The sequence below is a fragment of the Xiphophorus hellerii genome, chromosome 22 (genome assembly GCF_003331165.1).
Source record: "Xiphophorus hellerii strain 12219 chromosome 22, Xiphophorus_hellerii-4.1, whole genome shotgun sequence".
NCBI classification, from domain to species: Eukaryota; Metazoa; Chordata; class Actinopteri; order Cyprinodontiformes; family Poeciliidae; genus Xiphophorus; species Xiphophorus hellerii.
The window spans coordinates 19432076-19448908 of record NC_045693.1 but is presented as its reverse complement, the minus strand read 5'-3'; the positions used below and the strand labels follow the sequence as shown (position 1 = coordinate 19448908).

The 16833-nt window shown below is 36.4% G+C and overlaps 1 protein-coding gene across 5 annotated transcripts; it reads left to right on the top strand.

The window, feature by feature from the left end:
• The first annotated feature begins 825 nt into the window (after positions 1-825).
• On the top strand, positions 826-15996 carry LOC116713656 (deleted in malignant brain tumors 1 protein-like). 5 transcript variants are annotated; one of them, XM_032553867.1, is made up of 36 exons: positions 826-928; positions 1105-1122; positions 1216-1251; positions 2031-2129; positions 2230-2271; positions 2921-3019; positions 3120-3161; positions 3809-3907; positions 4010-4051; positions 4701-4799; positions 4900-4941; positions 5589-5687; positions 5790-5831; positions 6480-6578; positions 6681-6722; positions 7372-7470; positions 7571-7612; positions 8260-8358; positions 8459-8500; positions 9150-9248; positions 9349-9390; positions 10038-10136; positions 10239-10280; positions 10929-11027; positions 11128-11169; positions 11815-11913; positions 12015-12056; positions 12812-12910; positions 13035-13070; positions 13304-13445; positions 13569-13774; positions 14581-14756; positions 14889-15119; positions 15204-15364; positions 15467-15711; positions 15828-15996. In XM_032553867.1, the coding sequence occupies exons 1-36, from the start codon at positions 841-843 to the stop codon at positions 15872-15874; spliced, it is 3177 nt and encodes a 1058-aa protein (XP_032409758.1). In that variant the 5' UTR covers positions 826-840; the 3' UTR covers positions 15875-15996. The 5 variants fall into 5 exon arrangements, with proteins under 5 accessions (XP_032409758.1, XP_032409759.1, XP_032409760.1 ...); XM_032553868.1 differs by lacking the exons at positions 3120-3161; positions 3809-3907; XM_032553869.1 differs by lacking the exons at positions 7571-7612; positions 8260-8358.
• Positions 15997-16833: the final 837 nt, after the last annotated feature.

The window sequence follows — 16833 nt, the reverse complement described above, 5'->3', positions numbered from 1 at the left end:
TCCAGTGTTTTTCTTTACATTTCATCACATTGTAGTTCCAAAGAACTACAATGAATGATTGATAACTCAAACCACACGTCACAAAAAAAAAAAAAAAAAAATCCTAGAGCAACATTTGCAGTTGCAACACTGCAGATTTTACTTGCCCCAGATAAGAGATTAAATAATAAGAAAGAGACTGGACAATGGGATTCATGGGAGCGGTTAAAGGCAAAAATCATTGCTGACCAAGAAAATTTCAAAAGCTCCCCTCACGTTTTCCAAATTGCCAAGACTTTTGAGAAAAGCCTTATGACTTTTAGAGTGACAAATTTTGGAAGGAGCACATCTAGACAGATCTGATAAAAAAAAAAAAAAAAAAAAATTATTAAGCATTTTTATTAAAAAATGCTTAATAACATATTTATTATGTTGTTATCAAACATAATAAATATGTTTGGAAACTATGAGAGAAAACAGCTAAATCAGATAAATATCTTCAAACATGTAAATGTGTTATCATCAGACTGCATCTAAATAAAGAGTCTCAGGGTCCAGATAAATCCTCTTTTGAGATGTCTATAATTTATTTAACATATTTTCATCCTTATATACATTTATGCTTGAGATGGCATGTCCATTCTTATTCACTGATGCTAATTTATGACTATAATCTGCTCATTTTTAAGGCTTTACAAACCACACATCTATCATCATCATTTATTATATTTAATCAACTGTGTGCTTCTCATACGTATATGTTACTGGATGATATTTCACACAAACATTCGGTGACATCAGAAGCTTTATGGGTGCAGTAACCAGTCAGTTTTTGAGCATATAAGCAGCAGAGCTCAGGAGATGAAGCAGATGGAGAGTTGGGGAAACAGATTCACCATGAGAGCTCTTGTGTTTCTTTGCAGCGTGCTCATCACACAAGGAGTGCAAGGTACCATTCTGTTTAATTAAATAACCTTTTTCAACATTTAGAACATCAGTTCCTACTTCTGAAAAGAAATTTGGATATCTATAAAAATGAGCACAACTTAATGTAAATCCAAGCAATATTTATTTCAGATTATTAACCTTACTTCAACTAACTCAAAATGTTTTCAAATCCTCTAGGTAGCACGACAACGGAAGGTAATTGAGCACCATTTAGTGTAAATAAAAACAACATATTTTCAGATTATTATTCTTATCTCAACTAACACAAAGTGCTTTAAAATCCTTCAGGTTGGACGACTCCACAAACGGATTACTCAGCAGAAGGTACAATGTTGACATTACTTAGATTGAAAATATTTCCACTATTGGTTTCATTATTTCTATTTGTACTACCTGTACAACAACAATGGCACTTTTCATACATCGACACCATCACTTATTCGGCCACATGTAAGACAACATCATCAGAGGCTTTAACAAAATTTAACACTATTTTTTTTAAAGATTACGATGAATAGACATGACAAAAACAAGCAAAGCATAGTTCCTTTGAAAATAATTTATTCCTCTTAAACCTTCTTTACATTTTGTCACATTACTGCTGCAAACTTGGATGTATTTCACTGCAATTGCATAGCATTGAAAAAAACAGAGTTGAGAATATCAAATTATTTTTCACAAAATAAAAATTAATTGCATCTTTTCTCTTTCCTGACCAACATGCAGAAAAGGTCCAGTTACCCTCTTTTTAAAATATAGTTACAATAGCTGCAAAACTGTAAACTCACCAAGACATTCAAAGTTCTACATGTAGAGAGAACAGCAGATGTGACTGCACTTCTAAAAGATGTTTCCCAATCAGGTTGGAATACAAAGGGATTTTCCTTTCTGTTAAACAAATTGGATGTTATTATTTACCTTTCCCTAAAATTCTAATTAAACCTATATATTTTTGTGGTTTAACATGAAAATAATGTGGAAAAAGTTGAACACATGAATATTTTTGTAGGGTTTCTGCATCCACTGAAGGTTGGAAGAGCTTTGTACTGTAGATACAACATTTGTGAATTACTTCCTTACTTTCTCTCTGACTTGTTCAACAGCTCAACCTTCTTGTCAATACAACTGTGGATACGACATGGGAAGCTGCTCCTGCTCCAGTTCCTGTCAGTGGAATGGAAACTGCTGCCATGACTACTACTGTGAGTTCAACCTCAACAGGTTGTTAGTTGATAGTGCTCATTAAAGCTCGTCTAAACATTGCTGCAAAAAGTTTGTGCATTTTTTTTCTTTTTCTTGCAGCATACTGTGGATACGCCGACACCACCGCTTATCCCGAAACACGTAAGACAAAACGTCAGAGCTTTTAATAGAATTTAACAGATTTATTTAAAATTTTGATGAATAGACATGACAAAAACAAGCAAAGCATAGTTCCTTTGAAAATAATTTATTCCTCTTAAACTTTCTTTACATTTTGTCACATTACTGCTGCAAACTTGGATACATTTCACTGCAATTGCATAGCATTGAAAAAAACAGAGTTGAGAATATCAAATTATTTTTCACAAAATAAAAATTAAATGCATCCTTTCTCTTTCCTGACCAACATGCAGAAAAGGTCCAGTTACCCTCTTTTTTAAATATAGTTACAATAGTTGCAAAACTGTAAACTCACCAAGACATTCAAACCTCTACATGTAGAGAGAACAGCAGATGTGACTGCACTTCTAAAAGATGTTTCCCAATCAGGTTGGAATACAAAGGGATTTTCCTTTCTGTTAAACAAATTGGATGTTATTATTTACCTTTCCCTAAAATTTTAATTAAACCTATACATTTTTGTGGTTTAACATGAAAATAATGTGGAAAAAGTTGAACACATGAATATTTTTGTAGGGTTTCTGCATCCACTGAAGGTTGGAATAGCCTTGTACTGTAGATACAACATTTGTGAATTACTTCCTTACTTTCTCTCTGACTTGTTCAACAGCTCAACCTTCTTGTCGATACAACTGTGGATACGACATGGGAAGCTGCTCCTGCTCCAGTTCCTGTCAGTGGAATGGAAACTGCTGCCATGACTACTACTGTGAGTTCAACCTCAACAGGTTGTTAGTTGATAGTGCTCATAAAAGCTCGTGTAAACATTGCTGCAAAAAGTTTGTGCATTTTTTTTCTTTTTCTTGCAGCATACTGTGGATACGACGACTCCACCGCTAATCCCGACACACGTAAGACAAAACGTCAGAGCTTTTAATAGAATTTAACAGATTTATTAAAAATTACGATGAATAGACATGACAAAAACAAGCAAAGCATAGTTCCTTTGAAAATAATTTATTCCTCTAAACTTTCTTTACATTTTGTCACATTACTGCTGCAAACTTGGATGTATTTCACTGCAATTGCATAGCATTGAAAAAAACAGAGTTGAGAATATCAAATTATTTTTCACAAAATAAAAATTAAATGCATCCTTTCTCTTTCCTGACCAACATGCAGAAAAGGTCCAGTTACCCTCTTTTTTTAATATAGTTACAATAGTTGCAAAACTGTAAACTCACCAAGACATTCAAACCTCTACATGTACAGAGAACAGCAGATGTGACTGCACTTCTAAAAATGTTTCCCAATCAGGTTGGAATACAAAGGGATTTTCCTTTCTGTTAAACAAATTGGATGTTATTATTTACCTTTCCCTAAAATTCTAATTAAACCTATATATTTTTGTGGTTTAACATGAAAATAATGTGGAAAAAGTTGAACACATGAATATTTTTGTAGGGTTTCTGCATCCACTGAAGGTTGGAAGAGCTTTGTACTGTAGATACAACATTTGTGAATTACTTCCTTACTTTCTCTCTGACTTGTTCAACAGCTCAACCTTCTTGTCAATACAACTGTGGATACGACATGGGAAGCTGCTCCTGCTCCAGTTCCTGTCAGTGGAATGGAAACTGCTGCCATGACTACTACTGTGAGTTCAACCTCAACAGGTTGTTAGTTGATAGTGCTCATTAAAGCTCGTCTAAACATTGCTGCAAAAAGTTTGTGCATTTTTTTTCTTTTTCTCTTGCAGCATACTGTGGATACGCCGACACCACCGCTTATCCCGAAACACGTAAGACAAAACGTCAGAGCTTTTAATAGAATTTAACAGATTTATTTAAAATTTTGATGAATAGACATGACAAAAACAAGCAAAGCATAGTTCCTTTGAAAATAATTTATTCCTCTTAAACTTTCTTTACATTTTGTCACATTACTGCTGCAAACTTGGATACATTTCACTGCAATTGCATAGCATTGAAAAAAACAGAGTTGAGAATATCAAATTATTTTTCACAAAATAAAAATTAAATGCATCCTTTCTCTTTCCTGACCAACATGCAGAAAAGGTCCAGTTACCCTCTTTTTTAAATATAGTTACAATAGTTGCAAAACTGTAAACTCACCAAGACATTCAAACCTCTACATGTAGAGAGAACAGCAGATGTGACTGCACTTCTAAAAGATGTTTCCCAATCAGGTTGGAATACAAAGGGATTTTCCTTTCTGTTAAACAAATTGGATGTTATTATTTACCTTTCCCTAAAATTTTAATTAAACCTATACATTTTTGTGGTTTAACATGAAAATAATGTGGAAAAAGTTGAACACATGAATATTTTTGTAGGGTTTCTGCATCCACTGAAGGTTGGAATAGCCTTGTACTGTAGATACAACATTTGTGAATTACTTCCTTACTTTCTCTCTGACTTGTTCAACAGCTCAACCTTCTTGTCGATACAACTGTGGATACGACATGGGAAGCTGCTCCTGCTCCAGTTCCTGTCAGTGGAATGGAAACTGCTGCCATGACTACTACTGTGAGTTCAACCTCAACAGGTTGTTAGTTGATAGTGCTCATAAAAGCTCGTGTAAACATTGCTGCAAAAAGTTTGTGCATTTTTTTTCTTTTTCTTGCAGCATACTGTGGATACGACGACTCCACCGCTAATCCCGACACACGTAAGACAAAACGTCAGAGCTTTTAATAGAATTTAACAGATTTATTAAAAATTACGATGAATAGACATGACAAAAACAAGCAAAGCATAGTTCCTTTGAAAATAATTTATTCCTCTAAACTTTCTTTACATTTTGTCACATTACTGCTGCAAACTTGGATGTATTTCACTGCAATTGCATAGCATTGAAAAAAACAGAGTTGAGAATATCAAATTATTTTTCACAAAATAAAAATTAAATGCATCCTTTCTCTTTCCTGACCAACATGCAGAAAAGGTCCAGTTACCCTCTTTTTTTAATATAGTTACAATAGTTGCAAAACTGTAAACTCACCAAGACATTCAAACCTCTACATGTACAGAGAACAGCAGATGTGACTGCACTTCTAAAAATGTTTCCCAATCAGGTTGGAATACAAAGGGATTTTCCTTTCTGTTAAACAAATTGGATGTTATTATTTACCTTTCCCTAAAATTCTAATTAAACCTATATATTTTTGTGGTTTAACATGAAAATAATGTGGAAAAAGTTGAACACATGAATATTTTTGTAGGGTTTCTGCATCCACTGAAGGTTGGAATAGCCTTGTACTGTAGATACAACATTTGTGAATTACTTCCTTACTTTCTCTCTGACTTGTTCAACAGCTCAACCTTCTTGTCAATACAACTGTGGATACGACATGGGAAGCTGCTCCTGCTCCAGTTCCTGTCAGTGGAATGGAAACTGCTGCCATGACTACTACTGTGAGTTCAACCTCAACAGGTTGTTAGTTGATAGTGCTCATTAAAGCTCGTCTAAACATTGCTGCAAAAAGTTTGTGCATTTTTTTTCTTTTTCTCTTGCAGCATACTGTGGATACGCCGACACCACCGCTTATCCCGAAACACGTAAGACAAAACGTCAGAGCTTTTAATAGAATTTAACAGATTTATTTAAAATTTTGATGAATAGACATGACAAAAACAAGCAAAGCATAGTTCCTTTGAAAATAATTTATTCCTCTTAAACTTTCTTTACATTTTGTCACATTACTGCTGCAAACTTGGATACATTTCACTGCAATTGCATAGCATTGAAAAAAACAGAGTTGAGAATATCAAATTATTTTTCACAAAATAAAAATTAAATGCATCCTTTCTCTTTCCTGACCAACATGCAGAAAAGGTCCAGTTACCCTCTTTTTTAAATATAGTTACAATAGTTGCAAAACTGTAAACTCACCAAGACATTCAAACCTCTACATGTACAGAGAACAGCAGATGTGACTGCACTTCTAAAAATGTTTCCCAATCAGGTTGGAATACAAAGGGATTTTCCTTTCTGTTAAACAAATTGGATGTTATTATTTACCTTTCCCTAAAATTCTAATTAAACCTATATATTTTTGTGGTTTAACATGAAAATAATGTGGAAAAAGTTGAACACATGAATATTTTTGTAGGGTTTCTGCATCCACTGAAGGTTGGAAGAGCTTTGTACTGTAGATACAACATTTGTGAATTACTTCCTTACTTTCTCTCTGACTTGTTCAACAGCTCAACCTTCTTGTCAATACAACTGTGGATACGACATGGGAAGCTGCTCCTGCTCCAGTTCCTGTCAGTGGAATGGAAACTGCTGCCATGACTACTACTGTGAGTTCAACCTCAACAGGTTGTTAGTTGATAGTGCTCATTAAAGCTCGTCTAAACATTGCTGCAAAAAGTTTGTGCATTTTTTTTCTTTTTCTCTTGCAGCATACTGTGGATACGCCGACACCACCGCTTATCCCGAAACACGTAAGACAAAACGTCAGAGCTTTTAATAGAATTTAACAGATTTATTTAAAATTTTGATGAATAGACATGACAAAAACAAGCAAAGCATAGTTCCTTTGAAAATAATTTATTCCTCTTAAACTTTCTTTACATTTTGTCACATTACTGCTGCAAACTTGGATACATTTCACTGCAATTGCATAGCATTGAAAAAAACAGAGTTGAGAATATCAAATTATTTTTCACAAAATAAAAATTAAATGCATCCTTTCTCTTTCCTGACCAACATGCAGAAAAGGTCCAGTTACCCTCTTTTTTAAATATAGTTACAATAGTTGCAAAACTGTAAACTCACCAAGACATTCAAACCTCTACATGTAGAGAGAACAGCAGATGTGACTGCACTTCTAAAAGATGTTTCCCAATCAGGTTGGAATACAAAGGGATTTTCCTTTCTGTTAAACAAATTGGATGTTATTATTTACCTTTCCCTAAAATTTTAATTAAACCTATACATTTTTGTGGTTTAACATGAAAATAATGTGGAAAAAGTTGAACACATGAATATTTTTGTAGGGTTTCTGCATCCACTGAAGGTTGGAATAGCCTTGTACTGTAGATACAACATTTGTGAATTACTTCCTTACTTTCTCTCTGACTTGTTCAACAGCTCAACCTTCTTGTCGATACAACTGTGGATACGACATGGGAAGCTGCTCCTGCTCCAGTTCCTGTCAGTGGAATGGAAACTGCTGCCATGACTACTACTGTGAGTTCAACCTCAACAGGTTGTTAGTTGATAGTGCTCATAAAAGCTCGTGTAAACATTGCTGCAAAAAGTTTGTGCATTTTTTTTCTTTTTCTTGCAGCATACTGTGGATACGACGACTCCACCGCTAATCCCGACACACGTAAGACAAAACGTCAGAGCTTTTAATAGAATTTAACAGATTTATTAAAAATTACGATGAATAGACATGACAAAAACAAGCAAAGCATAGTTCCTTTGAAAATAATTTATTCCTCTAAACTTTCTTTACATTTTGTCACATTACTGCTGCAAACTTGGATGTATTTCACTGCAATTGCATAGCATTGAAAAAAACAGAGTTGAGAATATCAAATTATTTTTCACAAAATAAAAATTAAATGCATCCTTTCTCTTTCCTGACCAACATGCAGAAAAGGTCCAGTTACCCTCTTTTTTTAATATAGTTACAATAGTTGCAAAACTGTAAACTCACCAAGACATTCAAACCTCTACATGTACAGAGAACAGCAGATGTGACTGCACTTCTAAAAATGTTTCCCAATCAGGTTGGAATACAAAGGGATTTTCCTTTCTGTTAAACAAATTGGATGTTATTATTTACCTTTCCCTAAAATTCTAATTAAACCTATATATTTTTGTGGTTTAACATGAAAATAATGTGGAAAAAGTTGAACACATGAATATTTTTGTAGGGTTTCTGCATCCACTGAAGGTTGGAATAGCCTTGTACTGTAGATACAACATTTGTGAATTACTTCCTTACTTTCTCTCTGACTTGTTCAACAGCTCAACCTTCTTGTCAATACAACTGTGGATACGACATGGGAAGCTGCTCCTGCTCCAGTTCCTGTCAGTGGAATGGAAACTGCTGCCATGACTACTACTGTGAGTTCAACCTCAACAGGTTGTTAGTTGATAGTGCTCATTAAAGCTCGTCTAAACATTGCTGCAAAAAGTTTGTGCATTTTTTTTCTTTTTCTTGCAGCATACTGTGGATACGCCGACACCACCGCTTATCCCGAAACACGTAAGACAAAACGTCAGAGCTTTTAATAGAATTTAACAGATTTATTTAAAATTTTGATGAATAGACATGACAAAAACAAGCAAAGCATAGTTCCTTTGAAAATAATTTATTCCTCTTAAACTTTCTTTACATTTTGTCACATTACTGCTGCAAACTTGGATACATTTCACTGCAATTGCATAGCATTGAAAAAAACAGAGTTGAGAATATCAAATTATTTTTCACAAAATAAAAATTAAATGCATCCTTTCTCTTTCCTGACCAACATGCAGAAAAGGTCCAGTTACCCTCTTTTTTAAATATAGTTACAATAGTTGCAAAACTGTAAACTCACCAAGACATTCAAACCTCTACATGTAGAGAGAACAGCAGATGTGACTGCACTTCTAAAAGATGTTTCCCAATCAGGTTGGAATACAAAGGGATTTTCCTTTCTGTTAAACAAATTGGATGTTATTATTTACCTTTCCCTAAAATTTTAATTAAACCTATACATTTTTGTGGTTTAACATGAAAATAATGTGGAAAAAGTTGAACACATGAATATTTTTGTAGGGTTTCTGCATCCACTGAAGGTTGGAATAGCCTTGTACTGTAGATACAACATTTGTGAATTACTTCCTTACTTTCTCTCTGACTTGTTCAACAGCTCAACCTTCTTGTCGATACAACTGTGGATACGACATGGGAAGCTGCTCCTGCTCCAGTTCCTGTCAGTGGAATGGAAACTGCTGCCATGACTACTACTGTGAGTTCAACCTCAACAGGTTGTTAGTTGATAGTGCTCATAAAAGCTCGTGTAAACATTGCTGCAAAAAGTTTGTGCATTTTTTTTCTTTTTCTTGCAGCATACTGTGGATACGACGACTCCACCGCTAATCCCGACACACGTAAGACAAAACGTCAGAGCTTTTAATAGAATTTAACAGATTTATTAAAAATTACGATGAATAGACATGACAAAAACAAGCAAAGCATAGTTCCTTTGAAAATAATTTATTCCTCTAAACTTTCTTTACATTTTGTCACATTACTGCTGCAAACTTGGATGTATTTCACTGCAATTGCATAGCATTGAAAAAAACAGAGTTGAGAATATCAAATTATTTTTCACAAAATAAAAATTAAATGCATCCTTTCTCTTTCCTGACCAACATGCAGAAAAGGTCCAGTTACCCTCTTTTTTTAATATAGTTACAATAGTTGCAAAACTGTAAACTCACCAAGACATTCAAACCTCTACATGTACAGAGAACAGCAGATGTGACTGCACTTCTAAAAATGTTTCCCAATCAGGTTGGAATACAAAGGGATTTTCCTTTCTGTTAAACAAATTGGATGTTATTATTTACCTTTCCCTAAAATTCTAATTAAACCTATATATTTTTGTGGTTTAACATGAAAATAATGTGGAAAAAGTTGAACACATGAATATTTTTGTAGGGTTTCTGCATCCACTGAAGGTTGGAATAGCCTTGTACTGTAGATACAACATTTGTGAATTACTTCCTTACTTTCTCTCTGACTTGTTCAACAGCTCAACCTTCTTGTCAATACAACTGTGGATACGACATGGGAAGCTGCTCCTGCTCCAGTTCCTGTCAGTGGAATGGAAACTGCTGCCATGACTACTACTGTGAGTTCAACCTCAACAGGTTGTTAGTTGATAGTGCTCATTAAAGCTCGTCTAAACATTGCTGCAAAAAGTTTGTGCATTTTTTTTCTTTTTCTCTTGCAGCATACTGTGGATACGCCGACACCACCGCTTATCCCGAAACACGTAAGACAAAACGTCAGAGCTTTTAATAGAATTTAACAGATTTATTTAAAATTTTGATGAATAGACATGACAAAAACAAGCAAAGCATAGTTCCTTTGAAAATAATTTATTCCTCTTAAACTTTCTTTACATTTTGTCACATTACTGCTGCAAACTTGGATACATTTCACTGCAATTGCATAGCATTGAAAAAAACAGAGTTGAGAATATCAAATTATTTTTCACAAAATAAAAATTAAATGCATCCTTTCTCTTTCCTGACCAACATGCAGAAAAGGTCCAGTTACCCTCTTTTTTAAATATAGTTACAATAGTTGCAAAACTGTAAACTCACCAAGACATTCAAACCTCTACATGTACAGAGAACAGCAGATGTGACTGCACTTCTAAAAATGTTTCCCAATCAGGTTGGAATACAAAGGGATTTTCCTTTCTGTTAAACAAATTGGATGTTATTATTTACCTTTCCCTAAAATTTTAATTAAACCTATACATTTTTGTGGTTTAACATGAAAATAATGTGGAAAAAGTTGAACACATGAATATTTTTGTAGGGTTTCTGCATCCACTGAAGGTTGGAATAGCCTTGTACTGTAGATACAACATTTGTGAATTACTTCCTTACTTTCTCTCTGACTTGTTCAACAGCTCAACCTTCTTGTCGATACAACTGTGGATACGACATGGGAAGCTGCTCCTGCTCCAGTTCCTGTCAGTGGAATGGAAACTGCTGCCATGACTACTACTGTGAGTTCAACCTCAACAGGTTGTTAGTTGATAGTGCTCATAAAAGCTCGTGTAAACATTGCTGCAAAAAGTTTGTGCATTTTTTTTCTTTTTCTTGCAGCATACTGTGGATACGACGACTCCACCGCTAATCCCGACACACGTAAGACAAAACGTCAGAGCTTTTAATAGAATTTAACAGATTTATTAAAAATTACGATGAATAGACATGACAAAAACAAGCAAAGCATAGTTCCTTTGAAAATAATTTATTCCTCTTAAACTTTCTTTACATTTTGTCACATTACTGCTGCAAACTTGGATACATTTCACTGCAATTGCATAGCATTGAAAAAAACAGAGTTGAGAATATCAAATTATTTTTCACAAAATAAAAATTAAATGCATCCTTTCTCTTTCCTGACCAACATGCAGAAAAGGTCCAGTTACCCTCTTTTTTAAATATAGTTACAATAGTTGCAAAACTGTAAACTCACCAAGACATTCAAACCTCTACATGTACAGAGAACTGCAGATGTGACTGCACTTCTAAAAGATGTTTCCCAATCAGGTTGGAATACAAATGGATTTTCCTTTCTGTTAAACAAATTGGATGTTATTATTTACCTTTCCCTAAAATTTTAATTAGACCTATACATTTTTGTGGGTTAAACATGAAAATAATGTGGAAAAAGTTGAACACATGAATATTTTTGTAGGGCTTCTGCATGCTGTGAACTTTTGAAGAGCCTTGCAGAAACAACATTTGTGAATTAGTTGCTTACTTTCTCTCTGACTTGTTCAACAGCTCAACCTTCTTGTCGATACAACTGTGGATACGACATGGGAAGCTGCTCCTGCTCCACTTCCTGTCAGTGGAATGGAAACTGCTGCCATGACTACTACTGTGAGTTCAACCTCAACAGGTTGTTAGTTGATAGTGCTCATAAAAGCTCGTCTACACATTGCTGCAAAAAGTTTGTGCATTTTTTTTTCTTTTTCTTGCAGCATACTGTGGATACGCCGACACCACCGTTTATCCCGCCACATGTAAGACAAAACGTCAGAGATTTTAATAGAATTTAACAGATTTATTAAAAATTACGATGAATAGACATGACAAAAACAAGCAAAGCATAGTTCCTTTGAAAAGTATTTATACTCCTTAAACTTTCTTTACATTTTGTCACATTAGAACCACGAACTTGAATGTATTTCATTTCGATTGCATAGCATAGAAAAAGACATTACTGTGGATCCTCCACCCCAACCACCTATCCTGATCCCACCACATGTAAGACATCATCATCAGAGCCTTTAACACACAGGTGTCAAACTCCAGTCCTCGAGGGCCGCTGTCCTGCAGTTTTGCCACAAGTACAAAACACTGGAATGAAATTGCTTAATTACCTCCTCCTTGTGTAGATCAGTTCTCCAGAGCCTTAATGACCTAATTATTCTATTCAGGTGTGGTGCAGCAGAGGCACATCTAAAAGTTGCAGGACACCGGCCCTTGAGGACTGGAGTTCGACACTCCTGCTTTAACAGAAGAAAATAAATACATTTGTTTCAATTTTTAAAGATTACAATAAATGAACATGGCAATGATTAGCAAAGCAGACACTTCTACTGTTTCTTTTAAAAGTATTTATACCGATTGAACGTTTTCACTATTTGTCACATAAAAACTGAAAACACGGATGCATTTTTTTCACATGGTTTACCAAAGATAAAGACAAAGTTGAGGATTACTCTCTACTTTTCCATTGATTATTGGAATATTTTAATCCTCCTGTGTATGGCAGCTCAACAGTCATGTGAAAACAACTGTGGCAGCTACCTGGGAAGCTGCTCCTGCCAATACTCATGTCAGTGGAATGGAAACTGCTGCCATGACTACTACTGTAAGCACAAATTTGCCAATATCAGCTGGATCTGCATTCATATTTAGACATGCTTTGATTACTGTAAGTCTGTTGTGAAATATATGAGAAAAAAATATATATATTCTTTTTCTGACTCATGCAGCTTACTGTGAATGGACCACTGAAGTTCCCACCACAGGTAAACTCTAGATCTATTTTAAAGGGACACGTTGAGCACAATAATAGAACTTTATCCATCCGTCCATCTGGAGGGGATGGATAAAGATAATAGAAAATTTTAAAGAAATGTGATTAAATATTAATTTAATACAGTCTATTTAAATCATGCTGATTCACAGCAAATGCAAAATTATCATAATAAATAAATAATTAAAAAAGAAACATCAATGAGATCTTATTCTCCTTTATCAGGGCCATGCGGAGGCTCCCTGTTTGGCTCTGGCACCATTTCAAGCCCCAACCACCCCGACTACTACAACGACAACTCCTACTGCGTGTGGCAGCTCAGAGCTGCATACGACCAAAGGATCTTCTTGGCATTTTCTTACCTGCAGTGAGTAGAAACAGTCAAATCCAGTCACATTACAAAAATGGAAAATATTGTAGGATTTGGTTTTACATTTCTACAAATCTTTTGCAAAAAGTGTTTACATTTTCTTGCCGCTTCCACAAACAGATTGGAGAACTGTTGCAGCTGCGACTACATTTCAATCTACGACGGACCGTACACTTCTTCACCATACTTGGGGAAAGTGTGCAACAACAGTCTGAGCACTTTCTACTCCACCTCCAACTACATGACAGTGATCTTCAGGTCGGACAGGTCTGTGGTCGGCCGGGGATTCAGAGCCGAGTTCATGAGCTCTCTGAAACCCGGCTCAGGTACGCCTGGGTTTTCCTGTTTATATCTTTCAGTTGTCAATTCTACGTGAGGCAATTGTTGAATTGGTTGAGTCAAGATTTACATCTTTACTCCGTGGGCCTTTCTTTTCAACATCAGTCACACCAAAAAAAGTTGCTTCACGAGGGGTTATGAATAAATGTACTAATATCCATTGCAAACTATCTGGTTGGTGGACTCAGAGTCAGCAGGCGTCTCTGAATGTTAGTTTCTGGTAATTCAAATGATCGCTACCAAACCACTGGTATCCATCCCCAGCAGATGTTGGAGTACATTAAAATACTTTAAATTTAACTTATTGCTAAGCAAGTTAGAGTGAATAAATTTTACACTAAAATAGTTTACATTTTCTTAATAAAAATTCTGTTTTTTTTTTTTACCCCTCCAGGGGGTCTTTTGTGGGCTCTAGTGTCCCTTATATGATAGTAGGCTGACAGGAAACAGGGAAGGAGAGGGGGGAAGACATGTGGCAAATGTCGTCGGGTCCGGGAGTCGAACCCGCGACGGCCGCATCGAGGACTCAAGGCCTCCAAATATGGGTCGCGCTAACCACTACGCCACCACGGCACAAAAATTCAGTTTTTGTGTTCTATGACTAAATTCAACTTGGTAGTTTTGGCTCCTGTCGCAAATGTTTGGACACCTTTGGTCTGCCACATAAGATTCCAAAAATATACATTTATGTTTTTGACAAACTGTGCAAAAAGAAGCATGGTTACTTTTCTATGGCATTTTAGGGCACAATTATCTATTTGTTTATTAAATATTGAACAAAATTCTCCTTCAGGTCGTGTTGACTGTTCTTCAGACAACATGAACATCGTTATCAACCTACCCTACCTGAACTCTCTGGGCTACAACGGCCACAGTTTGTACCTGGATGATCCGTACTGCAAACCAAACATATCCAGCTACGAGGTGGTCTTCAGTTTCCCCCTCAACTCTTGTGGAACCGTCAAACACGTAAGCAACTCACCACATTCTCAAAAAATATGAACACTATTTAAAAAATTTCCAGCATCATTCTGTGAAGTTCGCCAACTCTCGAGAACCGCATGCAGATTCTCATGTCCCAAAACCTTCCTCGATGAACAGTTCAACAACGGCAGAGTTGTGTACACCAACAATATCCGCGGGTTTCCCTCGTCGCAAGGAGAGATTGTGCGTCAGTCGTACCTGAAGATGAACGTCAACTGCACCATGGAGCCGGATTCTGTCTCCCAGATCATGTTTGTTGTGAGTAACGGGGGTAACAGCAGCATCGCTGGTTCGGGGCGATACAACACCAGCATGGCTTTCTACACGTCCAGCAGCTTCTCCTATAAGGTAATGTTTGGTCATGAAGATGGAACCGTGGAAGGTTTCTGTTGGAAATGGTACGATGCTGATATTTCGCTCTCTTCCGTTCAGGTAACTAATGTCCCGTATCAGGTTGCTCTCAACCAGGACTTGTATGTTCAAGTGGACATGAGTACGCATGACAGTGACCTTGTCCTCTTCCTGGACACCTGCGTGGCCGCCCCATCGCCCTTCGATTTCGAAACCAGACCTTATTACTTAGTGCGAAATGGGTAAAACGAGAAAATGCAGCTCACTATAGTTGCCTTTTTCTGCTTGTTTTTTCCTTTTTCTTTTGCTATAAAGAGATTTTTTTTTTCTGCTTTTACTTCCAGATGCAGTGTTGACAGCACGTATCGCCCCATCTCTTCTGGCAGCTGGTACAGAGCCCGTTTTACATTCAAGACCTTCATGTTCCTGCGAGGCACAGACTCTGTGTACCTCCAGTGCAAGGCCCTGATCTGTCCCGCCTCCGAGAGCAACTCCCGCTGCCGCCGCGGATGCAGCAGACGTAAGGCCAGGGAGCTGGAGCCCAAACATGAGAGCCAAACTCTGGTCATGGGTCCCATTCAGCTCAAAAGTAAGAATCTATCTCAATTTGTTCCATGCAGTGCCTTGAATACGAAAAACAGAAGCCCAAAGAAATGTTGTGACTTCATGAGAAAAATTAAGGTTGAGCATTTTTCTGTTTGGCAGAATCTGAAGAAGAGAAGAAAGAGCCAGAAGAGCAGAACGAGGCTTAAGTTGTTTCTGCGGAAACCTCATCCAATCAACTCTGAGTTCCTTTAAATGAAATGCTAGATTCTACTCAACCTTTCTTTCCTTTCTCTCTCATTATCTGATTAAATGCATTATTGAAAGACAAGCTGTGTGCCTTGCTGAGTCAAGCTCTTAACTAAAGTGAATTTTCTTCCAGTAAAAAAAAAAAAGCGACATCCATCATCTTTTCTTTATCCAAGTTTGATTTGCTGCGATAAAAGCTACAACAGGAACCCAGATATTCCCCTTCCTGCTCGTTCTGGCCAAATCCAAGATGTTTCTAGGTAAGAAATTATGGAGACTACTTGTGAGTTGTGGGCCTGCTGGAAGGTCTCCTCTCAGTGGAAAGTTCTCAAACTCCAAAAGAAGACACTCAGGAGGGATCCTGATAAGATGCTGGAACTTTGTTGACTTGTTTTGATGCGCAAATCTTAATTATGGGGTCATGATCCTTTTCTCAAGCCCATAGCTGACAGCAGAAATGTATAGTATATCTAGATCTTCACTTTTTAGCTTTGGGTCTTCTTCATCATGACATAAATACTTCAGATAAACATGAATAATTATTGTATTCATCTCCTATAGCTTAACATATAAGCAGAACACCACAACACACCAACTTCCTGTTAGATCAGGAGAATCAGTGGCTTCCTTTAAAGGCCAGCTAAAAACTAAGCTTTTTTAATTCAGTTTTTGCTCAAATTTGTATTGTGCATTTGCTATTTTGTTTCCTGAAGGACTTTGTGATTTTTATCTTGAAAAGTGCGATATGAATAAATTGGATCTGACGCACCGCTCCTCCTGAACCCAAGATTTCACCACCGGTCAGACCTTCACTTCCAACACCCTACAGTAAACATCCCTCATTTGTCCAAACAGATTTTCAGCCCCCCATTCTGGAAAAAGACAAAATAAAAAAAGGAAAACCCCCACCCACCAAAAA